The sequence below is a fragment of the Salvia hispanica genome, chromosome 4 (genome assembly GCF_023119035.1).
Source record: "Salvia hispanica cultivar TCC Black 2014 chromosome 4, UniMelb_Shisp_WGS_1.0, whole genome shotgun sequence".
Taxonomy (NCBI): Eukaryota; Viridiplantae; Streptophyta; class Magnoliopsida; order Lamiales; family Lamiaceae; genus Salvia; species Salvia hispanica.
In genome coordinates, this window is record NC_062968.1 from 38,826,100 (window position 1) to 38,851,081 (window position 24,982).

General features: G+C 32.2%; 3 protein-coding genes and 1 long non-coding RNA gene across 5 annotated transcripts; 1 reads left to right on the top strand and 3 right to left on the bottom strand.

Annotated features, from left to right (window-relative positions):
• Positions 1–3,383: 3,383 nt before the first annotated feature.
• LOC125185443 (reticulon-like protein B12) lies at positions 3,384–4,944 on the bottom strand. Its single transcript, XM_048081975.1, has 4 exons — positions 4,715–4,944; positions 4,383–4,563; positions 4,000–4,211; positions 3,384–3,694 (listed from the first exon to the last, which is right to left on the bottom strand). Exons 1-4 carry the CDS (start codon positions 4,779–4,781, stop codon positions 3,525–3,527), a joined length of 630 nt encoding a protein of 209 aa, XP_047937932.1. The 5' UTR covers positions 4,782–4,944; the 3' UTR covers positions 3,384–3,524.
• A 3,237-nt stretch (positions 4,945–8,181) lies between these two features.
• On the bottom strand, positions 8,182–8,818 carry LOC125224152. Its single transcript, XM_048127509.1, has one exon. It carries the CDS (start codon positions 8,703–8,705, stop codon positions 8,361–8,363), a length of 345 nt encoding a protein of 114 aa, XP_047983466.1. The 5' UTR covers positions 8,706–8,818; the 3' UTR covers positions 8,182–8,360.
• A 1,260-nt stretch (positions 8,819–10,078) lies between these two features.
• LOC125219116 (probable anion transporter 3, chloroplastic) lies at positions 10,079–15,253 on the bottom strand. Its single transcript, XM_048120992.1, has 7 exons — positions 14,756–15,253; positions 11,587–11,813; positions 11,155–11,503; positions 11,013–11,057; positions 10,653–10,937; positions 10,540–10,573; positions 10,079–10,455 (listed from the first exon to the last, which is right to left on the bottom strand). The coding sequence occupies exons 1-7, from the start codon at positions 15,149–15,151 to the stop codon at positions 10,286–10,288; spliced, it is 1,506 nt and encodes a 501-aa protein (XP_047976949.1). The 5' UTR covers positions 15,152–15,253; the 3' UTR covers positions 10,079–10,285.
• A 4,804-nt stretch (positions 15,254–20,057) lies between these two features.
• On the top strand, positions 20,058–21,136 carry LOC125218185. Of its 2 annotated transcripts, none has more exons than XR_007175898.1 (4): positions 20,058–20,283; positions 20,431–20,518; positions 20,598–20,788; positions 20,989–21,136. It is a non-coding gene; the product is annotated as an uncharacterized LOC125218185 (long non-coding RNA). The 2 variants fall into 2 exon arrangements; XR_007175897.1 differs by having other exon boundaries at positions 20,058–20,258.
• The last annotated feature ends 3,846 nt before the right edge of the window (positions 21,137–24,982 follow it).

Here is a 24,982-nt window from a genome sequence, read left to right on the forward strand (position 1 = left end):
TAAAAATTAAATAATCATTAAAATAATTTTTCATCGTTATCTCGTTGTTCGAGGTTTGCACGAATCAACGCGATGAAGATTCACCGGCGATACGCTAGCCGGAACGGCGAGTTCGCCGCCCAGCCCACGCCGGTAGCTAGCGCCCGAAGGCGCGTCGCTTCCTTTTCCCTTTCTCCCGGCGAAATAACGCCGAGACGATCCCTCTGTCACCGTCGACCAGCCATGCAGCCACGGCCGCGCAGCTCCGGCGAGCTCCCACTGCTCCGACGGTCTTCGCACGAACCAGCAGCCGCCGCGAATGACGTGGCTGCTCTCGGTCCGGCGACGTCAGGGCTGGGGTGATTAGGGTTTCGTGTTTAGGGTTCAAGGGTTAGGGTTTCCGGTGGCTGGACAACCCGCCGCTACTCTCGGACAAGCAACGGTCTTCTTTTCCTTCCACCGGCGTCGTCCGCCGTGTTTGGTGATGGAGATCGATGTTGCGGTCTTGTCCGGCGGCATGGACGAGTCCTCTCTCGTATTCATGTCGCCGCAAGATCACTCCGACCCTCCCACTTAATAGGCACGATTCGCGAGGCTCTCCGGGATCGGTGGTCTTGCCGGTGGCGTGCACGAGCCCACGCTCGTCTGCGCGTCGCCGGTTGATCGCTTCCCAAGCTCCCACTCAATTCGACATCCCTCTTCCGATCGCATGTTGTACGATTCGTCCCGGCGCCACCGCCGACGAATTGCACATCTCGTTCGTTCGTTCGTTCCTAAGTTCTATTGATTCGAATGTTCTTGAGTTAATCATGCTTAAAAATTAAACAATAGAACAAGAACATGCTTCGAGATCAAATAACACATGCATACATGAATTTCGCGAAATTTAAATCCAAATAATCAGAGCCAAAGACAGGCTCTGATACCAATTGAAGGAACTGGCAGCGGAAGCGTGCACTTAGATTAATCACATAAAAATCGGATCTATTTAGCAGATTATTTAGACGAAATCTATTCGCGTAATTCTTACTTGTATCATGCTCATAACTTGAATTAATCATGCTTTAAGTGCAATTGAAACCTAAAACATGCTTTTCTATGGAGCAGAAATAATACCTTATTAATTCTCCAAAGAATTGATGATGGCTAGCGACCTCTCCACGTGATGCTTTGAATACTAGACCACAGATCTTCTCTCTGGTTCCCGAACTGTACTCCAATATCAGTGTGGGCTGATTTCACCAAAATACTAGGACTTAAATAAAAGAGACAGAAAAACTACTCCACGGAGGAGAAGGAAATTCGACCAGCTCAATATGAGGGGGGCGAAATTTTCAAAAAATTTAAGAATAAAAATTGTTATGATTCTGTCTCCTTTATTCTCCTATTTATATTAAGTTCCTTTTGGGCCCAGACAGGGATCTATGGAAGGTTTTGGATATGGGCTCATCCAATTTACTTTTTACTAATTAAATTGAACCCACAATTTAATATAAGCTTAATTGGAATATTACGAGCAGCTACTACAGAAGTAATATTGAACTCTCCCCATCCAAATCCGAAATTATAAGTAATCAGGGTTTCCGTTTTATCTTTCATTTCCCGCGCTTAAAATTAAAATGTCCATTAATTAATTAATGTCTGCTATGGACTTAATTAATTAATATCTTATTAATTCCAAAAGTGGACTTAGCATGAAACGCTTATTTATTATTCATAGAGTAATTAAACTCCAACTAGCTAGGTTCCGAATGATAAAGCCTTGTTTCGCGCTCCTCTTGGGGACATTATCAAACGAGATTCATCTCGCGCACGATTCAATATAATAGCAATCGTAGCACTACTAGATATTAATCACCACTACCCAATATATCAGGGGGTTACGAAAAACCCGCACCATTTGATAAGTCAAAGTAATGCATAATTAATACCGTATGCTCAATGCTAACCTACATTGATTAAGAAACAAATATTTATCAAGACCTCACCTTTCAGTAGATAGCCTAAGGACAAGTCTTGTTGTTAGATCCGTTCAGTGCTATACCACACCAATGTCATCTTATTTCAGTAAGGTTTAGAAATATGCGGGCTGACATTGCAACCTTTCACGATGGATAATCTAATTCCATCTAGGTTGTGAAATTCTTCTTTTTCTTTGTTTAAGACTGACCGTGTTACCTTAAAGTGGACGCCGCCCACAACCGGTCTACTAAAATAAAGACTTAGACTTTGTTAAGTTAACTTATACATTTAAACATGCAACTAACATCCATTAAATGTAAAACATAACAACATTACGACAAAATAATCTATTTTATTCCTTGGAAAATAAAATAAGAGTTTTACAGTATTCAATCACTCGAAACGTGATTTCTAGTATACAAACTCTAACAATCTCCCACTTATACTCAAAACACTTTCGAGTATACAAAAATGTGCTAACGTCTAATTCTCCCACTTATACTAAAAGCGGCTTTCCGGCGGCGTCCGTCATTGCGGTGCCCCGGTGGACGTCCCGATTTTTTATTTTTTTTTAAACTCTATATATACGGCTCGTTGCAAACTATAGAGATTCAAGGCATAACATGTACTTTGTTTGAATCGTTTTTTTTGTTTGGGATGGTTTTTTTTTTTAACTATGTACTCTTTTTAAATTTAAATATGTATGTTTTTTTTATAAATAAAATCGTTGCATTTTCTCCATATTCGTGTCGAAATTTTAATTCCGTAAATTGCATATTTGTGAATTTGTGAATTTTAATATTGTGGATGTCCTTGGGGATGTCCTTGGAGATGTCCGTCATTGTGCAATGGGATGTCCTTATGACGTGGCAGAAGGTGTTTTTGGAAAGTCCGCCGGGACATCCTCACCACTGTGGATGCTCTCACAAATGAACACAAGTTCATAACAACTTATATTCTCTCTTCCAATAAAACTAAGTATTTTTTCTATTTATGTTTGTCCTATGAAAATAGTCCACTCCTATTTTTGGTAATTATTTTCTCCAATGTGCTATCTCATTTTTCACTAATAATATTTTAATAACTTTTTTTTTGTCCTATTTTTCATACTTTACCAATTGTGTATTAAAATTTGTGTCCTTCCAAAGACGTCATTCTAAATAAATTAATTAAAGCATTAACTCATTAAAGTGGGCTCTAATGTGTTGATTAACTTAATTTGAAATAGATGCTAAGATATTTTTATACTTAAAATACAATGGAGTAGTTAATATTTGGAACTGTATCAAATCAATAACAAAGATCTTAACAAAAATTTTTTTTTTTTTTTATCTTAGACGTTTCTTCAAAATGTTTACATATATTTTCTTATGCATATCTACCTCTAGAAAAAGATTTTAAAACTTTTGTTCCATGTTTCACAACTTTTTCTAAACAACAGCTTCGAGGAAAAGTGCCTCACCACATTCAACTACATTGTGATTGACTATTGTTTTTGACAGTAGTTTGAGTTTAAACTAGTACAATCAAACCAAGAAAAGGTAAAAAGTTCTATATAAAAGAAATTGAATGGTTAATAGCCATCAAGTTAACTTTTTCATCTCCAAAATCCATTTGTGGAAGTTGGTGATGCATTCTTCATCAAAACTTACATAAAATTGGTGCAGCTTCCCAAACCAAAGTAGAGCATACACGTCGATAAGGTCTTCATATCTTTCATAAATTGGTGGAACTGTAAGAAGCACTACAAGGCCTGCCATAAGTAAAAGTGAGATAATAATGTGTATATAGTGGCCACAGGTGCGTTAAAATACATATAATTCTTATTGCAGAACTACAAACAATAAACATTTTGTATGTATGTAATGAATTGTCCCCTTATAATGAACGTTATGGATATAAATGTTCATTACAAGTGCATAAAATGTTCATGGTTAGTAGTTCTACAATAAAAACTGATTATCAATTGATTACAATCCTATAGTGGCATTTGCAAGAAAGTTGTAGGTAACATAAACTCCTACATGAAAGCATAGATGATGATATTATTGAACTTACAAATGTAGCTCAAGGTGACCAAGTCAGTGAGACTCCCTACTACAGAGATCAACAACAGCATAAGACCAACTTTTACAAACATTCTTGAATCCCTTCCATAAGCAATATCCTCAGAGACAGAGAGCATCGTGTTTATTTGATCGCGAATGAAAGCTGCTGCCTCATTCGCCGTCTGTTCTGAGAGACGCAGATGTGGTAGAGGCGGAGCAGATCTGTTGCACAAATCATTGATTTCATTTTATTTGAAGTAAAAGGCTAAGTAGCTTAACACACACATACACACTAGCAATTTGACATCTAAAACAAGCCCTGCACAAAATCAAATCCAAACATTTTGATAGCATTGAATCTAGTTGAATGTAGGATTGAGGTAATGAATGAACCTGTTGAGAATTGCAGCTGATTTAGCCCATAAAAAGAGAATGGTGAAAAGGAGCAAAAACACAGTTGAAACAAATGTTAACAGGGTGTAAAAAGATATCTCAAACACCACCCAAGTAGCCAAAGCCGCCATCAAAATCCCCACCGTCCGAATTCTACTTCTCCACAACATCACATCTGCAACTGTTCATCAACAAACAAACCACTCAGATTTCTTACATTCAAATAAAATCAATTTGCATAATTTTGTACTCACCAAGATCTGATTTTAAATAAAGATGAAAAATCAAAGGATTTTAGATGAATGAGCAAAAATCAAGAATGGCAGACTTACCAAGACCTCCTCCAAGAATCTGATGAACAGTTATTTGCCTGTTAAAGAGTCGATCTGATGAACCCATATAAAATATAAATAAATATCAAGCTCTCTAAACACAACTTAGTCTATAATTTTGTGTGAGGTGCACTCATTTGGAATGTTGATAATGTAGGGTTGGTTACTGTTCCATTTCAATTCTCAAAAGCTTGAAAATTGAAACACTAGCTTTTTTCCATGTAATTCCGCGAAAATAGCTACATTTAAATAAAGTTGCGACTTTGTTTTGTGACAGTGGTAATCTGGCTGGTGTTGTTTTGGCTAGGTACACATAATCAAGTATTAATTGCAATTTTTTAAATTAGACCAAAACTCTGATACGAATACACACATAGTAAAGATAGTACAATAATTGTTTTAGATTCATGTTCTTATGTTGACCAATTTAGAAGTGCTCATCATTCTCTTCATTTTCTACATCTGGCCACAATTCTCACAATCCTGCACACATGCCACAAACATTTAATTGCATTATTCACAATTACTAGCCACTTTGGTAGTAAAATTGAAAATATGAACAATTATAACACGAAAAATTCATTCTTCTTTCGTGAAATTAAAAATTATGTAGTATGTTCTAAAAATTCAAAATTTACAATTCCTAAAAATTTAAAAGAAAAAAACCCAAAAAAATGCTTGTTTTACTAATATTTGAGCAGATGTAGTCAATATTTGAAGAAATCCATACAAGAGGAATTGAGAGGGATAGGAATGAACGAATGATTTAGCATTAGAGTGAACTACTCTACTAGTCTCTGATCTTGTCAAAAAATACATAAATGGTCCTTAAAAAATAATTATAGCATTTTTGGTACGATAAGACTAAAATAAAAAATTGTGAATTTTTATTGTTTGAGGATATTTTGGACCTTAAATCCCAGTATACTATTTTTGTAATTTTAGGTACTTAAAATAGTATATTGTCATTATGTGTTTAAAAATAAATATAGCCTTAAAATAGTTTAATTATACTTTATTTATTTTTACAATTAAATATTATTCATTATAAAACTCAGTCTATACGAAAAAAAAAAGTTAAATCTAATAGTAAATTTTTTTAATAAATATTAAAGTGAATTATAGAAAGTTCTTTTTGAATGTGGGATTTATTTTACTTATTTAATTAACTTTTTTTAAATTTGAGAAGGAAAAATATTATAGTGAACTAGAGTAATTTTTTTTAAGGTGAAAAATTTGCCAAAAGTTTGCCATACCGAATTTATAAACTGAAATTTGTCAAAAGTTTAAAGTGAACCAAACCGAAAAATCTGAAAATATCGAACCAAATTTGAAATTTCAGTTTATGAATGGTTTGTGTGCAATGTGTTATTTTGTACTATATAATATGCGTAGTGTGTGTATTTTGTATAAAATTTATGTAGTGTGTGTACTTTGTGTGTAGTGTGTGTATCTTGTAATATAGTGTATGTAGTGTGTTTATTTTGTGTAATAGCGTGTGTAGTGTGTGCAATGTGTAGAGTGTTATTTTAGATATAGCGTGTGCAGTTTGTGTATTTAGTGTATAGTGTGTGTATTTTTTGTAGTGTGTATTTTCTGTAGTGTGTATATAATGTATGTATTTTGTAAAAAGTCTATAGAATATATGTATTTTGTGTATAGCTGTGTAGAGTGTGCAATGTGTGTAATTTGTGTGTAGCTTGTGTACAGTGTGTGTGTGTACAAATTCTTTAAGAGCATCTGCATCCATGCTCTTGCCAAAGAACATGGATGTGGGCCCGGACCCACATTTGTTAATTTTTTATTCCTTGCTCTTTCTGAGCACAACATTCACATCCATGCTCTTCCGCAAGAGCATGCTCAAAGGGCCCACCATTCATTATTTAATTTAAATACTTCAACTAAAAAAACTTCTACAATATAAAAATACATTAAAAATACTCGAACTACTATTAAAAATTAAAAAATATATAAAAATCAAATAATCAAGTCCTAAAAAATAAAATTACATACTTAAAAAATAAAAATTACATACTTAAAATTAGGCCTGTCAAAATGGATATCGGGTATTGGATACCCGATATCCAAACCCGAAAAAGTCGGATAATTGGATACCCGAAATCCGATTTTTCGGATATCGGATCGGGATCGGGTAGTGAGAATTTTGGATTATCGGGTATCGGGTTACCCGATATCCGATCGGGTATACCCGAATTACCCGATTTATCCGATTTATTTTCTAAAATTAATAAATTATATTTTTATTATAATTAAATATAATTTAATTTCTTAACTATAATTTAATTAATACTTAATAGTTAGCATATAAGATATGTAATTTAATTTTTTTAATTATATTTTAATTTCATTGACTTGTGATATTTTGAATTTTTGATGATATTATTGTTAGATCTTGATTCTTATGAATTATTGAATTGTGTATTTATAAAGGATGAATGTTTGAACTTATGAATTTTGACGGTTATTGACTTATTGTGGATGGATAAAAGATGTTAATATGGTTATAACTTATGAATTTTGTATTTTGCAATGTTTTTTGTTATTTTCTTTTAAATTCGAACTACTACAAGAATTTTGTATTTCTAAAAATTTGTAGTTATTTTCTCTTAAATTCGAGCTACTATAAGAATTTTGTATTTCTAAAAGTTTGTAGTTATTTTTACTTGAATACTAGTACTTCAACTTTGTATTAAATTTGAATTAAAATAATATTAAATAAATTCTAAAAGTTTGTAGTTAATTTTCAAAAATAAAATAAAATAAATTCAAAATCACAATTGGGACTGGATACCCGATTTTTCGGGACTGGATACCCGAGTCGGGTATCCGGGTACCCGAAATCAAATTCGGGTCGGGTATCGGGTATTGGATTTTTGGAATTTCGGGATCGGGTACCCGAAAATTTCGGATCGGGTATCCGCGGGTATCCAATTTGACAGGCCTACTTAAAATACTAAAATATAAAAATTGCATAATTAAATTAGAATTATGTAGTCTAATGGGAATTTTTTTGTGTGGAAATGAGGATATTTATAGATGAAAATGTGAATTATGGGGAAAAAATTGAAAAATAATGGTGAGAAAAAGGATATGATTTATTGGGAAGTGGGAAATTTTTTTTTTTATTTAAAAACGATTTTTTATTTTAAAAATGATTTTTTAATTAAATTCAAATTTTAACAAAAAAATGAAAATGCCAACGGCATAGCCGTTGGCCAATATGCCACCACGTTGCCCTGCTCAGCGGCATTGACGTGTTCGATGCATAGAGCATGGTCGTGCCGTCGGCAAGAGCACAGCGGCAGATAGCGTTGTGCCACGCCATCGGCACGGACGTCGTCCTTCGGGGCCAGGAGCGATTGGAATGCTCTAATTTCAATTACTTCATTTTACCAAATATAGGATTTGAAATTGAATTAGATATCAATTCCTTCAAATTCAATATCTAATTTGAATGTAATTTCAATTCCGTGTATGAAATATAGCCTTACAGATAAATCTAATAATTGAACATTATCTACATGTGCAATTAACATGAATCACCCCAGGGTACCCAAAAAGATGTGGGTTACAATTTTTATTCAAATATTTTCAAGGCACACAAAATCTGATCTATGGAGGAAAACTAATAGGTGAAGATGGGCTTCTTGCCGAGCCTCTTGATTTCTGCATCCATGTTGCCAGTGAGCATCAATCCAAACATTTTGTAATCACAAAACAGAGACCAAAAAGGGTGCCCAAAAGTTGCAGGCACATTCCCTTCCACGAAGAAATGACTGTACCACGCCAACCCGTATCCAATCAAAGGCACCACTATCAAAAACCACAAATTGAACATCACTGCGTATATCAAACACACCATACTGCAAAGGGTCCCCGCAAAATGCCACCGCCGTGTCGCCGCTTTCGAGTGCTGGCTCACATAAAATGGCCAGAATTCTTCCATGCTCTTGAAATTCTTCTCTTTCATGGCTGATTACTGATCAAAATTGAATCTTTTTAAGGAGGATTTGTGTGGTGGAAAAAGGATTTGTGTGCTGCTCTCTCTCACTTTTTCCTTTTTTTTTGTAGACAGCTTGTTCTTATATCTGTGAAAGCTTATCCATTTCTTGTAATTGTAGATTTTTCACCAAACAAGTAGGTTTAATTTAATTATTAATCTGGCGTGTGAGAGCGATGTAATGATCTTGCAACCCCACGCCGTTAGCAAAGTAGAGGTTTTCGAACTACTCCATTCGTTCACAGTTTAGTGGGCCGGTTTTCAAAGAAAAATTGATCAAATATTTAATACTAATATTAGTCTTATATTTATATATATACTCTTCCTCTATTTTATAAAAATTAAAACTTTAAGAAAGCGACATTTTAATGTGAAATTAGTAAAAATAATAAATAAATAAAAAAGAACAATAATTGAAATGTTGTCGGTAAAAAATAGACTCATATCATAATAGATAAAAACTTGCTAAAAATGAAGGAAGACTAATTTTATGGGATGTATTATCAGAATATAAAACAAATGACTATTTTTATGTGACGGATATGACATTTTACACTCCCTTCATCCTATAAAAGATGTCACACTTATAAAATGGCATGAGATTTCAGAAAGTTTTGTTTTATGTTTTAAGTGAAGAGAAAAAATATAGTAATTTTTATATTAATATAAGAGTTAATTTTTATATTAATTTTTATGTTATGTTTTATGTTTTATGTAAGACATCGTTATTTATGAGAGGGGGGATTTTAGAAATATTTAGTAAATTGTACATCCTATTTATTGATTAAGAAAAAAAAGTGAATGACATTTTAAATTGTAGGCGTTACTAACAAAATGAAATATATCGAATAAATTGTACAGTCTACTTATTGAATAAGAAAAAAATTAAATGACATTTTAAATTGTAGGCGTTACTATCAAAATTAAATATTATTTCGACATGGACATAATGAGTATTTCATTAGCTATGAACTATGATCATTGATTTTGACGAGTAAAATAACCACGTTATTGTTGTTGTCAAATATATTCGTATTAGTGATGCTAATTAAAATTAAAGTAACATAAAAATACAGCTGTTTGGTAGTGACACCTTTATACAAATTCTTAAATAATCTAGCACCAATAACATACTAGATAGTCGGTAACGATCATTAGATCAGACAACAACACATCAATAGATAAATATCAAAATTTGTTTGATAATTTAAAGGTGGTTACCTATCCATCACCATTACCTACCACATTAATAATTTAAAGGGTTAAAATCAACAAGACGAATATCTCCATCATCAAAGCCTAAAAATGTGGTCTAATCTGATCTAAAAATTGGCCAACAAGAGTGAGAAATAGTACAACTTGAATATACAATATTTTTATACAACACATTGAGTCTTTAAACTCTGTAAAACAATCGAATGGAAACAAAATTTGACACAATTCTACATTTGTTTAAGAATATCATATGTATACATCTACTTACCCTGTTATATGTTACTTATATCATAAGTAAAAAATTTCAATCGTAACATAGTAGATCTTGTTTTAATCTAAAAGACTCTTTCTCCAGTAGCATAGAGATTCCAAAATAAGGCTGTAGCAAAGTAAAGACAAGCTGTAAGAGTTAAGAATGCCTGAAATGAACCCAGCCACTGCACAAAGTATCCTGTCCCAATTGTGCTGATAATTGCTGCCAGTGTTCCCGCAGAATTCGAGATCCCTGCATAACAAAGCTCGTTCGTTAGGCTCCATCTAAGTTAATATTGTCACATGAGTGAATGATTAGTAGTATAGGATTGTGTACCGTGGAGAAATCCTGCACATTGTGGCGCGATGTCCTGATGAAAACGAGTAGAACCAAATTTAGTTTTCTGTCGAGTAGAGTCTGTGATGCAATGAAGCGAAAAGAACACTTACTTGCATGTTGAGTAGAAAGCCGGCTTGACTGAAAGAGCTCAGGCTGAGGGCTACTGTTAAGAATACGGCTGCAATTGTTGGAGTTCGGACGTAGTTTAAGCAAAGCAACCCAATCCCAGGGCCAATGAAACCGATTGACTGCATGATTTTCCTTGCTGATGTGGTGGAGTAACCCGATTTGATCAAGTAGTCCGATGCTGCCCCAGCGATGTAGCCTGAGAGCGCCATCGTTCCCCAAGGAACCGCACTGAACCAAGCTGCTTGCTTCAAGTTCACATCGAACACCTGACATTCCAGCAGAAGATCTTTTAGCAACGTTACGCGTTTGTGAGACTATAAATCGTGTAGAAATAAACTCACGGTTTTGAAATAAACAGGCATCCACGATAGAAGAACAAAGTATCCCTGCAGTTAACAAGAGCACACTCGACGTTTATTATGTTACTTAAGAGATCATCATAAAAGGAAACGGGAACGGGATGGGAAAAGAAAACGAACGAACCCAGTTATTTGTGAAATTAGCAAAGATTATAGCCCATGTTGGCAGCTTGGATAGGAGATGCCTTAGTGATGGAGGGCTGCCCTTGATGACAGAGGAATCGGCTTTCCCGGCTTGGATCAACCACAGTTCAGATTTACTGATTGATCCGCACTCTTGGGGGTCGTTCGTGACCTTAAAACTCCATGTAACCAACCAAAGAAGCCCGAGGGCAGTAAAGAGTACGAAAGGACCAGAAATCCCAATAGATTGCATCAGCAGCGGAGCCAAGACCAACCCCACCACATTCCCGAGCTGGAACCCACCCATGGATAATCCAACAGCAGTAGCTCGTTCGTGGTTTGGAAACCATCTGTTACGAAATATCAACGGTTAAATATCCAAACCGGATATATGAAATGAACAAGAAATTTAAGTGTGTGCCTATATTGTTACCGCGATAGAAGGTGATTCATTGCAGGTAAAGCAACCCCTTCGGCCAGTCCAAAGAAGGCTCGGACAGCTAGGAGGCTATTGGTCGAGTGATTAGCCGCCCATGGAGTGACGAGAGTTGCTAGTGACCACAATGCTGCACCCCATGCGATAACTTTTTTCCCTCCGTATCTGTCGACCAATGCTCCTCCGAGAACAGAAGAAAACATGTATCCCCACAGAAAGGATGACTGTGTGCAACATGTGATCAGAATTTATATGGCAAAAGAGAAGCATTTTTTGAGCATTATGAAAACAAACATCTCATTTCAACATTATTCTTCAAATTTCAGGAACTCAATGTACAAATCAAACAATGGTCTTTAAGCATATTGGTCATGAAAGAAGTTTGAACAAGCCTCCATCAAACAAGTCAAGCTAGAGATCCCAACTACGATATTGACAACTCTTCCTTTTCATCGTTGAAACTATTTATTCGTTAGCATGAAACCGGAAGCGGGCATCGTATGACAAATTTCCAATGACAAGAAATTATTCTGTGTGAACTTTCAAGAAGTGGCCTCTTGCTTTCTTGCACTTGAATTAACAACACACACATTCCATTTTCAGCTACCTCTCTACCTCCATAGCAAACAAAATGGCCTAAACTCAAATCCCATCAAACACCAAATGTTTTGTTTCCTTTGTTAGGTGTATTAGTTTTACTTAATTCCTAACCATATATTCTTACCCAAAAAAATTGTAGTCTTTCCCTTCCCCTTCCCATTCACATTTTATAACTTTGTAATTACATGACTATTATTAAGAGTGGACTACATAAATGATACCTGATCTTTCACTTTCGCACGTAAATGGTACATGATCTTTATTTTATATCGTTTTTAGTACCTATAAATCATATTTTTTGTACCTGATGCAATTTTCTTCCCAAAATACCCTTTAAACAAATATATTTTTTTCCATTTATATCATAAAGGGTATTTTGGACATACATAAAATTAGTACCAAAAGTGATATTGTAATTTTTTCTCTCATTCTCATCATTCTTTATACTATTATTATTAATCAATATTAATATTATTATTTTGATATTATAAATTAATAATTAATTCATTTTTAATATCATTCAAATATACTTATATATAATTATAGTTATAATTATATTTAATTATTATAATAATATTATTATTATAATACTAAAAACTGATAGTAATTAATAAATAATTGTAGTATAATTATATAAATTACAAATCACATAAATTTATGTAATGATAATAATAATAATTATTATTATTATTATTATTATTATTATTATTTTACATTAAATTAGTAACTAATTAATATAACCTTAATTTAACATTGTGAATTGTATTCATAATGATATAAAAAGTTGAATATTTTTAGTTAGGTATTTCAACCTTAAAATGAGTATAAAATAATTTACTAAAAAATATTCAATTGATTTAATGACTTTAAATCATTAATTTAATTAGGTATTTTATTTTTTATTTATATTATGAATGCAATGAGATGTATGTATAAAACACTAAAAAGAAAGAAGAAAAAGAAGAAAAAAGAAAAAAAGAAGGAAGAAGAAGAAACATAAACTAAGGAGAAAAAAGAAAAAAGAAAGGAAGATAAAATACTAAAAAGAAAGAAGAAAATGAAGAAAAAAGAAGAAAGCAAAATAGATAAAGAGAAATAAGAAAGGGAGAAAAAATAATCACATATTTGGTATACTATTTAATTGAAATTTCAAAAAATATCCTCTATGAAAAAAAATCACATATTTAGTACGTAGGGTTATTTTTGTCACTGGGTACCAAAAACGATATAAAATAAAGATCAGGTACCATTTACGTGCGAAAGTGAAAGATCAGGTACCGTTTATGTAATTCACTCTATTATTAATGAATGATTGGATATAATTTGTTCCACGTCAGTGTTCAGTTTTCTACATAAAATGGTAACAAAATATAATCTAGGATTAAGTTGTGAGATTATTTAGTAAGAGAAGGCTGGCTATGACTAATTATCACATGACTATCCATCTATGAACCAAACATAATACTACTCCATTCGTCCCACATGAGGAGTCCCGGTTTACTATTTTTGAGTGTCCCACTTTAGGAGTCTCAGTTGGAATATTCTATAAATGGTAATAGGTCTCACATTCCACTCACTTTTTACCACTCACATTTTATTATAAAACTAATATTTAAAAGTATGACTCACGTTCTAGTATCTTTTTTCATTAACTTTCTTCTAAATGTTTTTAAAACCCAACTCAAATAGAACTATTAAAGTGAGAAGGATAGAGCACATATTTAATCATGTGATATAATCTTGAAACCAAATACCTCAATTCCAAAATGAGATGTGCGTGATCTAAATTCTTGGCTTTCTTACCTACTTTTTGGCATCAAGAATTCAACAGTTTATGATCATCACATCCTACACCTACCACCACTCTCATAGGAATATCCGTCAACTCTAAGCCAAGTAAGCTACGAATTACGAAATCTAACAAAATCATAAGTAAAATCTAATTAAATTATAAGATGCTGACTCAGAATCTATGCGTTTTCTGACATCGTGAGACTTAGTCCTCGTACAAACCAACCCTCGCTTCTCAGCTACCACAAAGAGTCAGAAACAGCCTCCCACGTGAAACACAACAAGCCAACCACCACAAACAATAGTAGTAGTAAATGTTATTATGGTTATGACTTAATTTATGTTATACCTATTTTATTAAAAAAATTAGGAAATAACCAGGTCTTTTCACGCCGACCCCACTTAACCAATCCAAAGTTCACACACTGCTAAACTTAAAAAGCCTATAATAATAAATGTTTCATGCCCACATGAAATAAATTTTCACTAAATTATTTGGTTAGAGGTAAGAAAAACACAAAAAATGTAAATTTTTCAAAATTTCTTTTATCAATAATAAAGTTCATAATAATAGCAGAATTAGGTAAAAGTTTAGACTGAGTCCCCGTTAAATATGTCATTCTTATTTCTTTATTTGTATTAACTTTTTCTCTTAACTTTTATTAATAAAGTCAAATAATTTTTTAAAACAAGCGCTGTCAGTATTAAACATTTAATCTCTTAGTAATTTAAAAATGTAAAATATAGATGAAATAAAATAAAATGAAAGTGTTACCTGAACAATGCCTAAGAAAGCAGTGGACCAACCATATTTGGCGGCGAGAGGAACGATGGCAACAGCCATCACAACTCTATCCGCATTGCACAGACACATCACCGCCGCCACCAACGCCACCACTTTCAATCTCTCCGCCGCCACAAACCCGCCTTCTTCCTTCCTCCCCACAAACAGCCCCCTTTCCATCCCTTCCGCCGTGCACCGCACCCTCCTCCGCTCCTCCAACCGAATCGCCGGCAGCCTCTCTCCGTACGTCGTACAAATACTCCCCCATTTCTTCACTTGCGAATTCCGGAACGAAAGAGTCGCCGCTAGACCGATCGGGCCCGAATGGGCTGCGGCCCGGAGAGCGGGCCGGCGGAGATAGGACTTTAACGGCGCGACGGCAGCCATTTGCTTTCTACAAAGGCTACGATTTATAATTAAGGAATACTCTCCTACTATTGTTGTTTCATTCACAATTTATAGGGAATGTTTAATAGTCTGAAAATGTAGGCAACAACATAGAAGGGAGTTGGTATTTGATGGATAATAGTATACAATTCAATTAATAACGTGTGCAATTAATATTTTTTGCCTTCAACTACAAATGGAAATAAATTAATATTATTAGTATTCGATGCCATTTCTACCTCAAATGACAAACTGGGGAATCAATTACTAAGGCGTGGTATTATATGTCTCCATTAATTATTTATTTTGAAGATAATAAGAGAATGTACAACCGTATTATTTTACTTTGAAGATAATTAGAGAATGTATAATCGATTTATTTTGATAATAAGAGAATGTACAATCGTATTATTTTATTTTGAAAATAATAAGAGCATGTTTTTACTATTTATGAGCTCAGTTTCACTTTTATTTATATTTTATTTATAGCTTTTAGCTAAGATACAACACTCATAGTCAAAATATGCTCTTAACTATTCATAGATTTTACTATTTTATTATTCAATTAAAACTATAACTACTAAAAACATTTCATTAATTATAACATTAAAAATTTTAAAATACCATTATAAATTTCTAAAATAACATTTAGTTAAGAATATCATTAAAAAAAATTGAAATACCATTACAGATTCCTAAAATATTAAAAATTACATATGTAAAATTCTAAAAATTAAAGAATACACAATTTAAATCCTAATTTTTAAACTAACATTAAAAATTAGAGTATGCATTTTAAAATTATAGTTAAAATATAAAAAATTATTTTTCCAACAACAACGACTTATTCAAACGAGACATGGGGTGTGCAATTATTTGTTGATGTGCCGCTCGTTCTAATAGTGACATACGGAAAGTGTCCGTCACTATAGCTCTGAACAACAATCTCATTAAAAGAGTTGTGGAAGTTTGGGGGGCTGCTTGATTTGGTCCATCTCGTCCACTTTCTATTGTTTGGTTTGGTACGTCTCGTCTTCTTCCTCTAGACATATTTGAATTGAGAAAATTGAGCGAGAGATAGTTTCATTTGATAAAAAAAATTGGGTAATAAATGAGGATATTTATAGATGACTTGGATGAATTGAATATAAAAAATAATGAAAAAAAAAGATAAAAAGAATATGAAAAAATGGTCATAATACGGCTATATTTTTGGAAGTAGAACTTTTTTATTATTTTTTTAATTTTATAAATTTTTAAAAATAAATAATTTGAAGATAAAAACGATGCCTAGTCGTGGGGGCGAGTGGGTGTCACGCTCAGCCCACGGCGCGCCACGTGGGTTGGGCATGTGTCCTTTAGCTAAGACACTGTTGTGCATGCTCTAATTAATAATCCCTCCATCCCAAAAGATAGGCTGAATTTCTTTTTTCGTCCGTCTCATAAAAATAGTCTACATTCACTTATGGAAACCTTTTCTCTTTCTCTTTTACTTTATCAGAGCATCTACATCCATGCTCTTTGGCAAGAGCACAACACTCACATTCATTCTCTTCCCAAGAGCTTGCTCAATGGTCCCACCATTCTATTATTCAATTTAAATAATTCAATTACTAAAAACATTTTCACAATATTAAAATGCATTAACAATACCCAAAATACTATTACAAATTACTAAAAAATTACATAATTAAAATCCTAAAAATTAAAAATTACATAATTAAAATCCTAAAAATTAAAACTTACATAATTAAAATCCTAAAAATTGAAGTTGAGAGAGTTGTTTGGTGTAGTGTGATTTTTTGTGTTGAAATAAAGGTATTATAGATGAAAGTGTGAATTTTGGGATAAAAATAATGAAAAAATAAATTAAAAGTGTGGAAAAAATGGATATATTTTATTGGGAAGTGGGATTTTTTTTTATTAAATCTGAATTTTTCATATTTTTTCGAATAAAAAAGAATTTAAATCAACGGTCAATCAGAGCATGCCACGTCGGCTGCTCGTGCTCTTGCCGTTGGCACGGCGGTGCTCTATGCATCGAGCGGGGCCATGCCGCTGGCAAGAGCACAGCGGCTAGCAGAGCTTCGCTGTGCCAGCGGTACAACACCTGTTCGATGCTAAGAACACTGATGCAGGTGCTCTCATGTATGAGTCTCACCATCCATTATATTACTTCAATGAATTTTTATCTTTCTGTTTTACTTTGTTATGTATGGATCCCACCATACACTACATTATTTCAGTTATGTTTTCTTTCTCTTTCTTATTTTTTCAATTATGCATTAAAATTCGCATTATTCCTAATTAGCTTATTTCTATAGAACAAATAGAATATAAGGATAGTACTTCGTCCGTGGTAAATAGGAGTAGTTGTTTATATTTTTTTCGTTCACTAAAACTAGCCTATCTAGTTTTAATAAAAAAAAATCTAATGTGATAATTCTTATTTTTACTATCAATATTTCAATTTTTTCCTAGCTTTTGGACTATAATTTGTAAAATCAACCATCAATATTATTTTCAATGAACTAGGGTATACTCCAAAGAAAGATGATCCATTTCTTGGCGGCACGAGATTTTATGCAGCTTTATTTTATGTGTTAAGTGGAAAGAGTAAAGTAAGAGAGAGAATAAAGTATAAATAAAAGGTATTTTCAATTTTTGTACCAAATACTGCGGGACGACAACAGATCCCATCATTTATTTGTACAGATTTATTTCATCTAAGATTTTAAGTTCATCCACAAAGCTAACTCTTATTCATCCTTTAATCATCAGATTCCATCATTTATTTGTACATATTTATTACATCTAAGATTTTAAGTTCATGCACAAAGCTAGCTGTTATTCATCATTTAATCATCATATCCATTAACTTTTACGGATCTTATAACACTTTTTACTCTATCTCTTAATTAAGAGACAACATCAACAATCCTTCATTCCTTATCCATCTCATTCATTTACTATTTATGGATCTCGCTATTTCATTTTAATTTTAATTTTTTTTAACTAATTTAATTTAATTTAGATGAAACATTATTTAAATACAAAAATTCATAATTTTATTGAAAAACACGAATTGAAAATTTTGATTTAATTATATACTCCATTAATTTAGTTACTATAAAACTTAATTAAATAAATTTCGATTCATTAAAAATAAAATATTCACGTTTAAATTAAGTAAGAACAAAGTCGAATTATTTTATTTGTATTTGTTTTCAACTTTAGTTTATTATTATGAACATAATTAAATAAAATTTAATATAATTAAATTCACATTAAATCATAAACACGACATTATACAAATTAATTAATTCATACCTTTATAAAAACATAAACATGTTATTAGAAAAAAATGCATAAACAAAAAAGAATTCAATAAAATGAGAAAAGTATTATAAAAGTCAAAATTTTGAAACCTAAATGTTAATTTTGGAATTTGAATCACACCCTCTATAATTTTTCAAAATACATTTATATCTGGCTAAGCCAATTTGTACATAAAGCAATATAAACTGTCTTTTAAGCGTGAAACTAATTGCCCACATCGAGATCACAAAGAAACTTGGAGTTGAAAACCTATCTACAAAATAAACATTTATCCCACAACGAAGTCACGATGAAAATTTAAATTAAAAACCTATCTATAAAAGATTTTACTTAAGCAATGCAAAACTTGCTCATCTAATATGAATGATGATGATTATATATTCTACTCCTATAAAATATAATCATTCGCTAATTCACGTGGCGCGTTATCTCGCCAAATGCCCCTCCCCAGCGAGTTGCCCCGCAAGATAGGATGCTTGCAACACTGGCTCGTTCCAGCAGGACGAGTTCGAGCCAACAAGGAGTTGCGTTGTGGATATGCTCTAATAACGATATCATGGTTTACTAAATTCATTTTTGAAAATTTGTTGTGATTTATCATAGTTTTAATCACACTTAAAAATTGATGTTTTAATTCAAAGGCACTCACATGATTCGAAATTTATCGGTATATTATAACCCCGAAATTGAACTAAAGCATATAGAACGAATCTATATAGAACAATATTATTTTTTTTAAAGCCCACTACAACATATTTACCCAAAAATTCCAATAAAAACAATATGTGTCGAAGCTGTGATGCGAAGTGGCAATGAAGAGTCAGAAATGGTGAAGGAAGCCACGTGTATCAACTATCAAGGGCTCTGCCATTTGGAATTAGGGTCTATACGGTAAACCTCTAATTTATCTCTCAAAATAAATAAATCGAAACTTTAATTTAAATTCGACATTAAGCATTGAATTGAAGAGCATGACAGGGGAAATTGTGTGACATATTTCTTCGTCAGTGTATGTATGATGTAAGTAGTAGTACTACAATTTAAACCTTAACTTTAGGGAATAGGTTGCCATTAATTAAAAAATGTTAGTCAAAAGTATCGCACTGAGTAAGCCTCGTGGGTGATTAATTTATGCGAGAATAAAGAGAAATATAATTTAAAATGTAGTTAATTTCAGTAAGAATAAAAATATACTCCATAATTTAAAATGTACATTTACATAATGCAAGCCACGTGATGGTTAATAACTCATGTGAGAATAAAGAGACATAGTAGTAGTATAATTTGAAATGTACATGTACATAGTGCAAGCCTCGTGGGTGGTTAAAATATAAAAGAGCCGCGTCGTGGGTGGTTAATTTCTGTGAGAATAAAGAGAAATCTATATCTATATCTATAAAATGTACAATTAATATAAAATTAAAAAATTAATTCTAATAAATATATAATATAATCCTAATATACAGGTTTCCCACGTTTCTTTTTATTATTAGTGGAGATTAGTTTCTCATGTTTCATATATACCTGAGTTTCATATATACGTGAGTGCGTGGGAGGTTAGCAAAGATAATTTGATTCTTTTCTCCCTCTTGTAGATTCATGGAGAAAACCTACCAGCAAATCAATCGTACACACACACATTAAAAAAAACACAGAAAAAATTCAACAAAATTAGGACTTGAAGGTGCCGAAATCAGTAGCTACCTTGGCAGCGGGTCCGTGCAGTTTGCGGCCGCGGAGAATCTTCACAGTGCGGCCAATCCCATTTGTAAGCACTCTTCCAAAAAATCAAGGTGTCAACTTATCAAAATTGTTACTATTACTATTTTTTGCCATTCAATATCACAGTTTTTCCTATGTTATCAATATAATAATGATAATATTATTTATGTTGTTTACTCTTATGAATGTTGTTTGGTTTTGATGTTTTCTACTTGCAGAAAGATCAGATTTTTGATGAAGCGGCTGATGGGGAAACTGCTGAGATTATTGTTTGTGGAGAGCAGTATGATAATTGTGGTTGAAAAAGTAATGTGAAATTGTGAATAATTTTACGCACATACTTTTGTGGTATCCTTGTCTTTATGGGATTGATGGATTATTGCAGATTGAGGCTCAGATGAAGGAGAGCTCTCGAAACTGGAGACAATGTTGGCTGAGGAGAGAGCTGCTCGAGCGGAGGCAAATCTGAAGTCACTGGAACTTCAGGCGAAGGCGGAACATGAGTTGCACGAGAGCTGAGAGAGAGCCTGAGCAGGGCTGATCATCGAAGCTGAGAGCTTCTGGAGGAGCTTAATCGTAAGCCTAATTGTATCGTCATGTGATCTAATTGTGTGATTGAAAGAGGAACTTGCAAAACAATATTTTTGTCGTTCATCGAATGCATGTGGTGTGAATTGTTCGATTGTGTACTTTCATGGGTGTCATCTTATGTTTTGCTCTACGGATAATCATTTTAATACATATTGATTATTGATTTTGTTCCTATTTTATTGTAGTTTTAGGTGAGGCGGGCGGCTTTAAAGAAACAAACGTGTCATTTTACCTATGAGTTCGGTTGAAGAGTGACGAATGATGAAAAATTCAAGGTTTTAGTTTATAATGATAGATTTTTATCCTCCTACTCCATGAATTAATGTTTAAATATTATGTTATGTGATTTGTTTCAAATTTATTATGCTTTAATGTTGATTTGTATAGATTTTTTTATCCATTATGTGATTTGTTTCAAATTTATTTTGCTTTAATGTTGATTTGTATAGATTTTTTATTCTCTTTTAACTAAAATTGTTATTCATATTGTTCATTGTTAATATTGATTCTAATTTTATTTAATTAATTGAAAATTAAAAATTAATATGTTAAAAGTATATCAATCTGTGCATAGCACATGTGTGATACTAGTCTATACATATATAAAATGAGAGTTTTGGGGATATTTATGGAATTATCAGGGGGAGTTTTGGGGGTATTTATGGAATTAAAAATGTTGAGGCTAGAATGATTAGAATAAATTAAATTTTGATAATTAATTTGTATATATCTCAACCGGCAGTTAGGATATTCAAGTTTGTAGATTATTATCATCAAATAGGAGTAGATAAGGTGTACCATTTTGTTTCTCAAATATATTTCATGCATGATTATATATTTATTATAAAAAATAATAACTCCCATGTGAGTGTTAAATTCACACATCTTATCTAAATAAAATTAGAAAAATGAAAATATTTTATTTATTTATGTGATAATTAGAGAAATGAAAAGATTTAATTTATATAACTATCGCATATGACGTCTAATAGTATGCTAAGAAAAAATTGAATGGGATCTTTTATTGGAGTAATGACATGTGTAGTGGAGAATTTGTAACCTCTTTTGTCATCACTTCATGATTTATGGTACCTTAATTTCAAGACATCTTATGTTGTCTATTTTTTCTATAAAAGGCATAGAATTGTAGATGAATTATATATCAACAAAGACATTCTTCATTCTATCTCAATCTCTCAACATTTTATTTTCCATTTCAGGAGCATTGTATTGCTAGATTCTCATAGCTCCATCAAGTACGTCAATGACTAGCTAGTTTAAGATGCTTCTACACGTTAGGAGAATGTCGTTTTATCTGTAGGGATAATATATCAATCTGAGAGCACTAGTTGTGCCGTAATTTGTCTTGCTTTAAGAGGGATTTCCTCGACTTGACTTATAATTCGATTTATGTTATAATTTTCATCGTAATTTTCATTCCATTTATTATTATTATTCTTTTTCTTAGATTGTAAAGAGTTAAAAGTAGGGAAAAATTGTAACACTTTATTTTTCTCCATCGTTACACAATTTATTATTTGTGTATCTATACTATCACAGACATTATAATTATATTATGTGGTAAATGATGATCACTTGTGATGAATTAATACGTTCAAGTATAGATAATATTTGTATGTATATTTGCGTGTACTAATAATGTCAAATGTAAGTCTTTGTGACAGAAGACTTATCCAAGTATAATGATAAAATGTATGGGAGTTTTGGGAATATTTACAAAACTGCCATTTAAATTTAAAAATTATAAAGTATAATTAAAACTATTTTTTAATTACATTTGTCTTACGACAGTTTCAAATGTGAGGTTATGAATATTTATTTTTCTCTTTTATATCATTAGAATCTTTATTTCCCTTTTTTATATCATTAGAATAATAAAATAAAATAAACTAGACAACAATAATAGAAAAAGTATTATTTGATCGATCTACCGTCATTCTGTCGTTAATTTTATCTTTATTCTACAATCAATACTCATAACATATAAAGAGTCATTGAATCAAAAAGACTTTTGGTATAAAACAAAATGTTTATAAATACTCTTTAGAAGACAATTTTTTCAATCAAAATGCAAGCAAGATTTTTTTTATCGTTCACATAGTCCTATTGTAAAGCATTTTCTTGATATGAGCATAGAAACAGATTTACAATCAAGATTCGGGTAAAAAGAACATCTACTATCAGTAAGGATTATCAAGTAGGCCGATCCAGATTAAGATATCAAATACAGATCCAAAACCCCCCAAATAGAATAAGTGATCAACAAAGTAAAATTGAATCGGGGCGGAGGGAGAATTTTGTTGATATTTGGCTCATTTTGTTGGTCATGATGAGTATATTTTAAAGAGGGTTATTAGCTTGTAAATACACGAACTTTCAATATTTTCTCATTTTTCCCCCAAACTTTATTTTTTGAATATAAATGCATGAACTTTGGATTATTTTGATTTTTCCCCGACACAAAAAATTAAAACCAATGTGGCAAATTATAATCTAGGTGGCAATCAGTAACATTTTAATTTTATTAATTAAAATACCACATCATTGCAATACCCTTGTCTCTCCGCCTAATCCCTTCCCCTTTCTTTCTGTAAAATTATGTATCATACGTTTATTTCATATTCACAAACAACTCACATATACTAATATAACTTGATATTAGAACGCGTGTTATTGGAACTTGGTAATCAACATTGCAATTCATCTGTTAAAAGCCATGAATTATAGCTAGGGAAGTTGCAGCTCCTGCAATTCAGCAACAACCACGTGTCAAGCTTCAACCCTATCAAAATGACGACTTCAGCGTCGAAGCAACAGATCGCCGACCAAGAAATGACGAGGTCAACTCATCAACACATACATGAAAAGGAATACGTCGAGACCACCTGTTGGAGAGGCGTTTTCGCCGCCGACGAGATCGAAGAAGAAATCAATCACAAACACGCACAGAAGTCCCCTCACCGAATTCAATCTTGATATGACGTTCTTGTTTGACGTAGATTTGTTAACGGGGAAAATGGTGCTGAGGAAGAAGACTTGAATGGATTACTAAGACAGAGAAATAGAAAGAGAAAGGGGGGATATACATGAGCTGGAAAGAAACAGCAACGAGAAAGATGTGGGTGTGTTGGGAAGTTGATGATGTGGATTTTTTTTAATTGCCACCTAGATTATAATTTGCCACATGGGTTTTGATTTTTTGTTTTGGGGAAAAATGAAAATAACCCAAAGTTCATGCATTTATATTCAAAAAGTAAAGTTTGGGGGGAAAAATGATAAAATATTGAAAGTTCGTATATTTACAGGCTAATAACCCTTTTAAAGATAAGGGTTTAGGATTTAGGTTTCAAGGTTTGAGTTTTTAGTGTATAGAGTCACTATATAGTAATCAAATGGAGTTCGACTAGGAAGTGTCTCACCAATGCAATCTTAAATTATAGCTTTTGATAAACAATATCTAAAATCTCATTAGGAGAAGTGGTAATTATACATTCTTTAGGTTTTTTTGTTTTGTATGATGTAAATTTACTTTATTTTTTAGTCTCATGATATACAACATTTAATTTTTATCATGAGTTTTTAGTTGTATTTTTTATTTATTGATGATAGTGTTAAATTATTGAATTATATATATTTTTTTAATTATATGTTGTTGATGTGTGTTTGCAATTTTTATATTAGATATGTAAATATTTTCATTAATATTTATGGATTAATTATGAAAAATTATTTTCCATTTAATATTCATACTACATAATTATTTGGTATTATATAGATTATGGAAAAAAATATAATGTGCCGTGCATAGCACGGGAGAGATACTAGGTAAAGAGAGTAAAGAGAGTAAAATAGTTTTTGATAGAGAATTAAACACAATAGATAATTACGCATCATTTTTGAAACTTCTTTATACACTACATTAATCATAAAATTAAAATCAATCTCATCGTTATAAACTAAAACCTTCAATAATCGGCACTCTTCAACAAAACTTATAGGTAAAATAACTCATTGTTCATTTTTAAAGCCGCCCGTCTCACCTAAAACTACAATAAAATAAGGAACAAAATCAATTTGCAATGCACAAAATCAATAATCAATATGTATTAAAACGATCATCCGTAGAACAAAACATAAGATGAGACACATGAAAATACA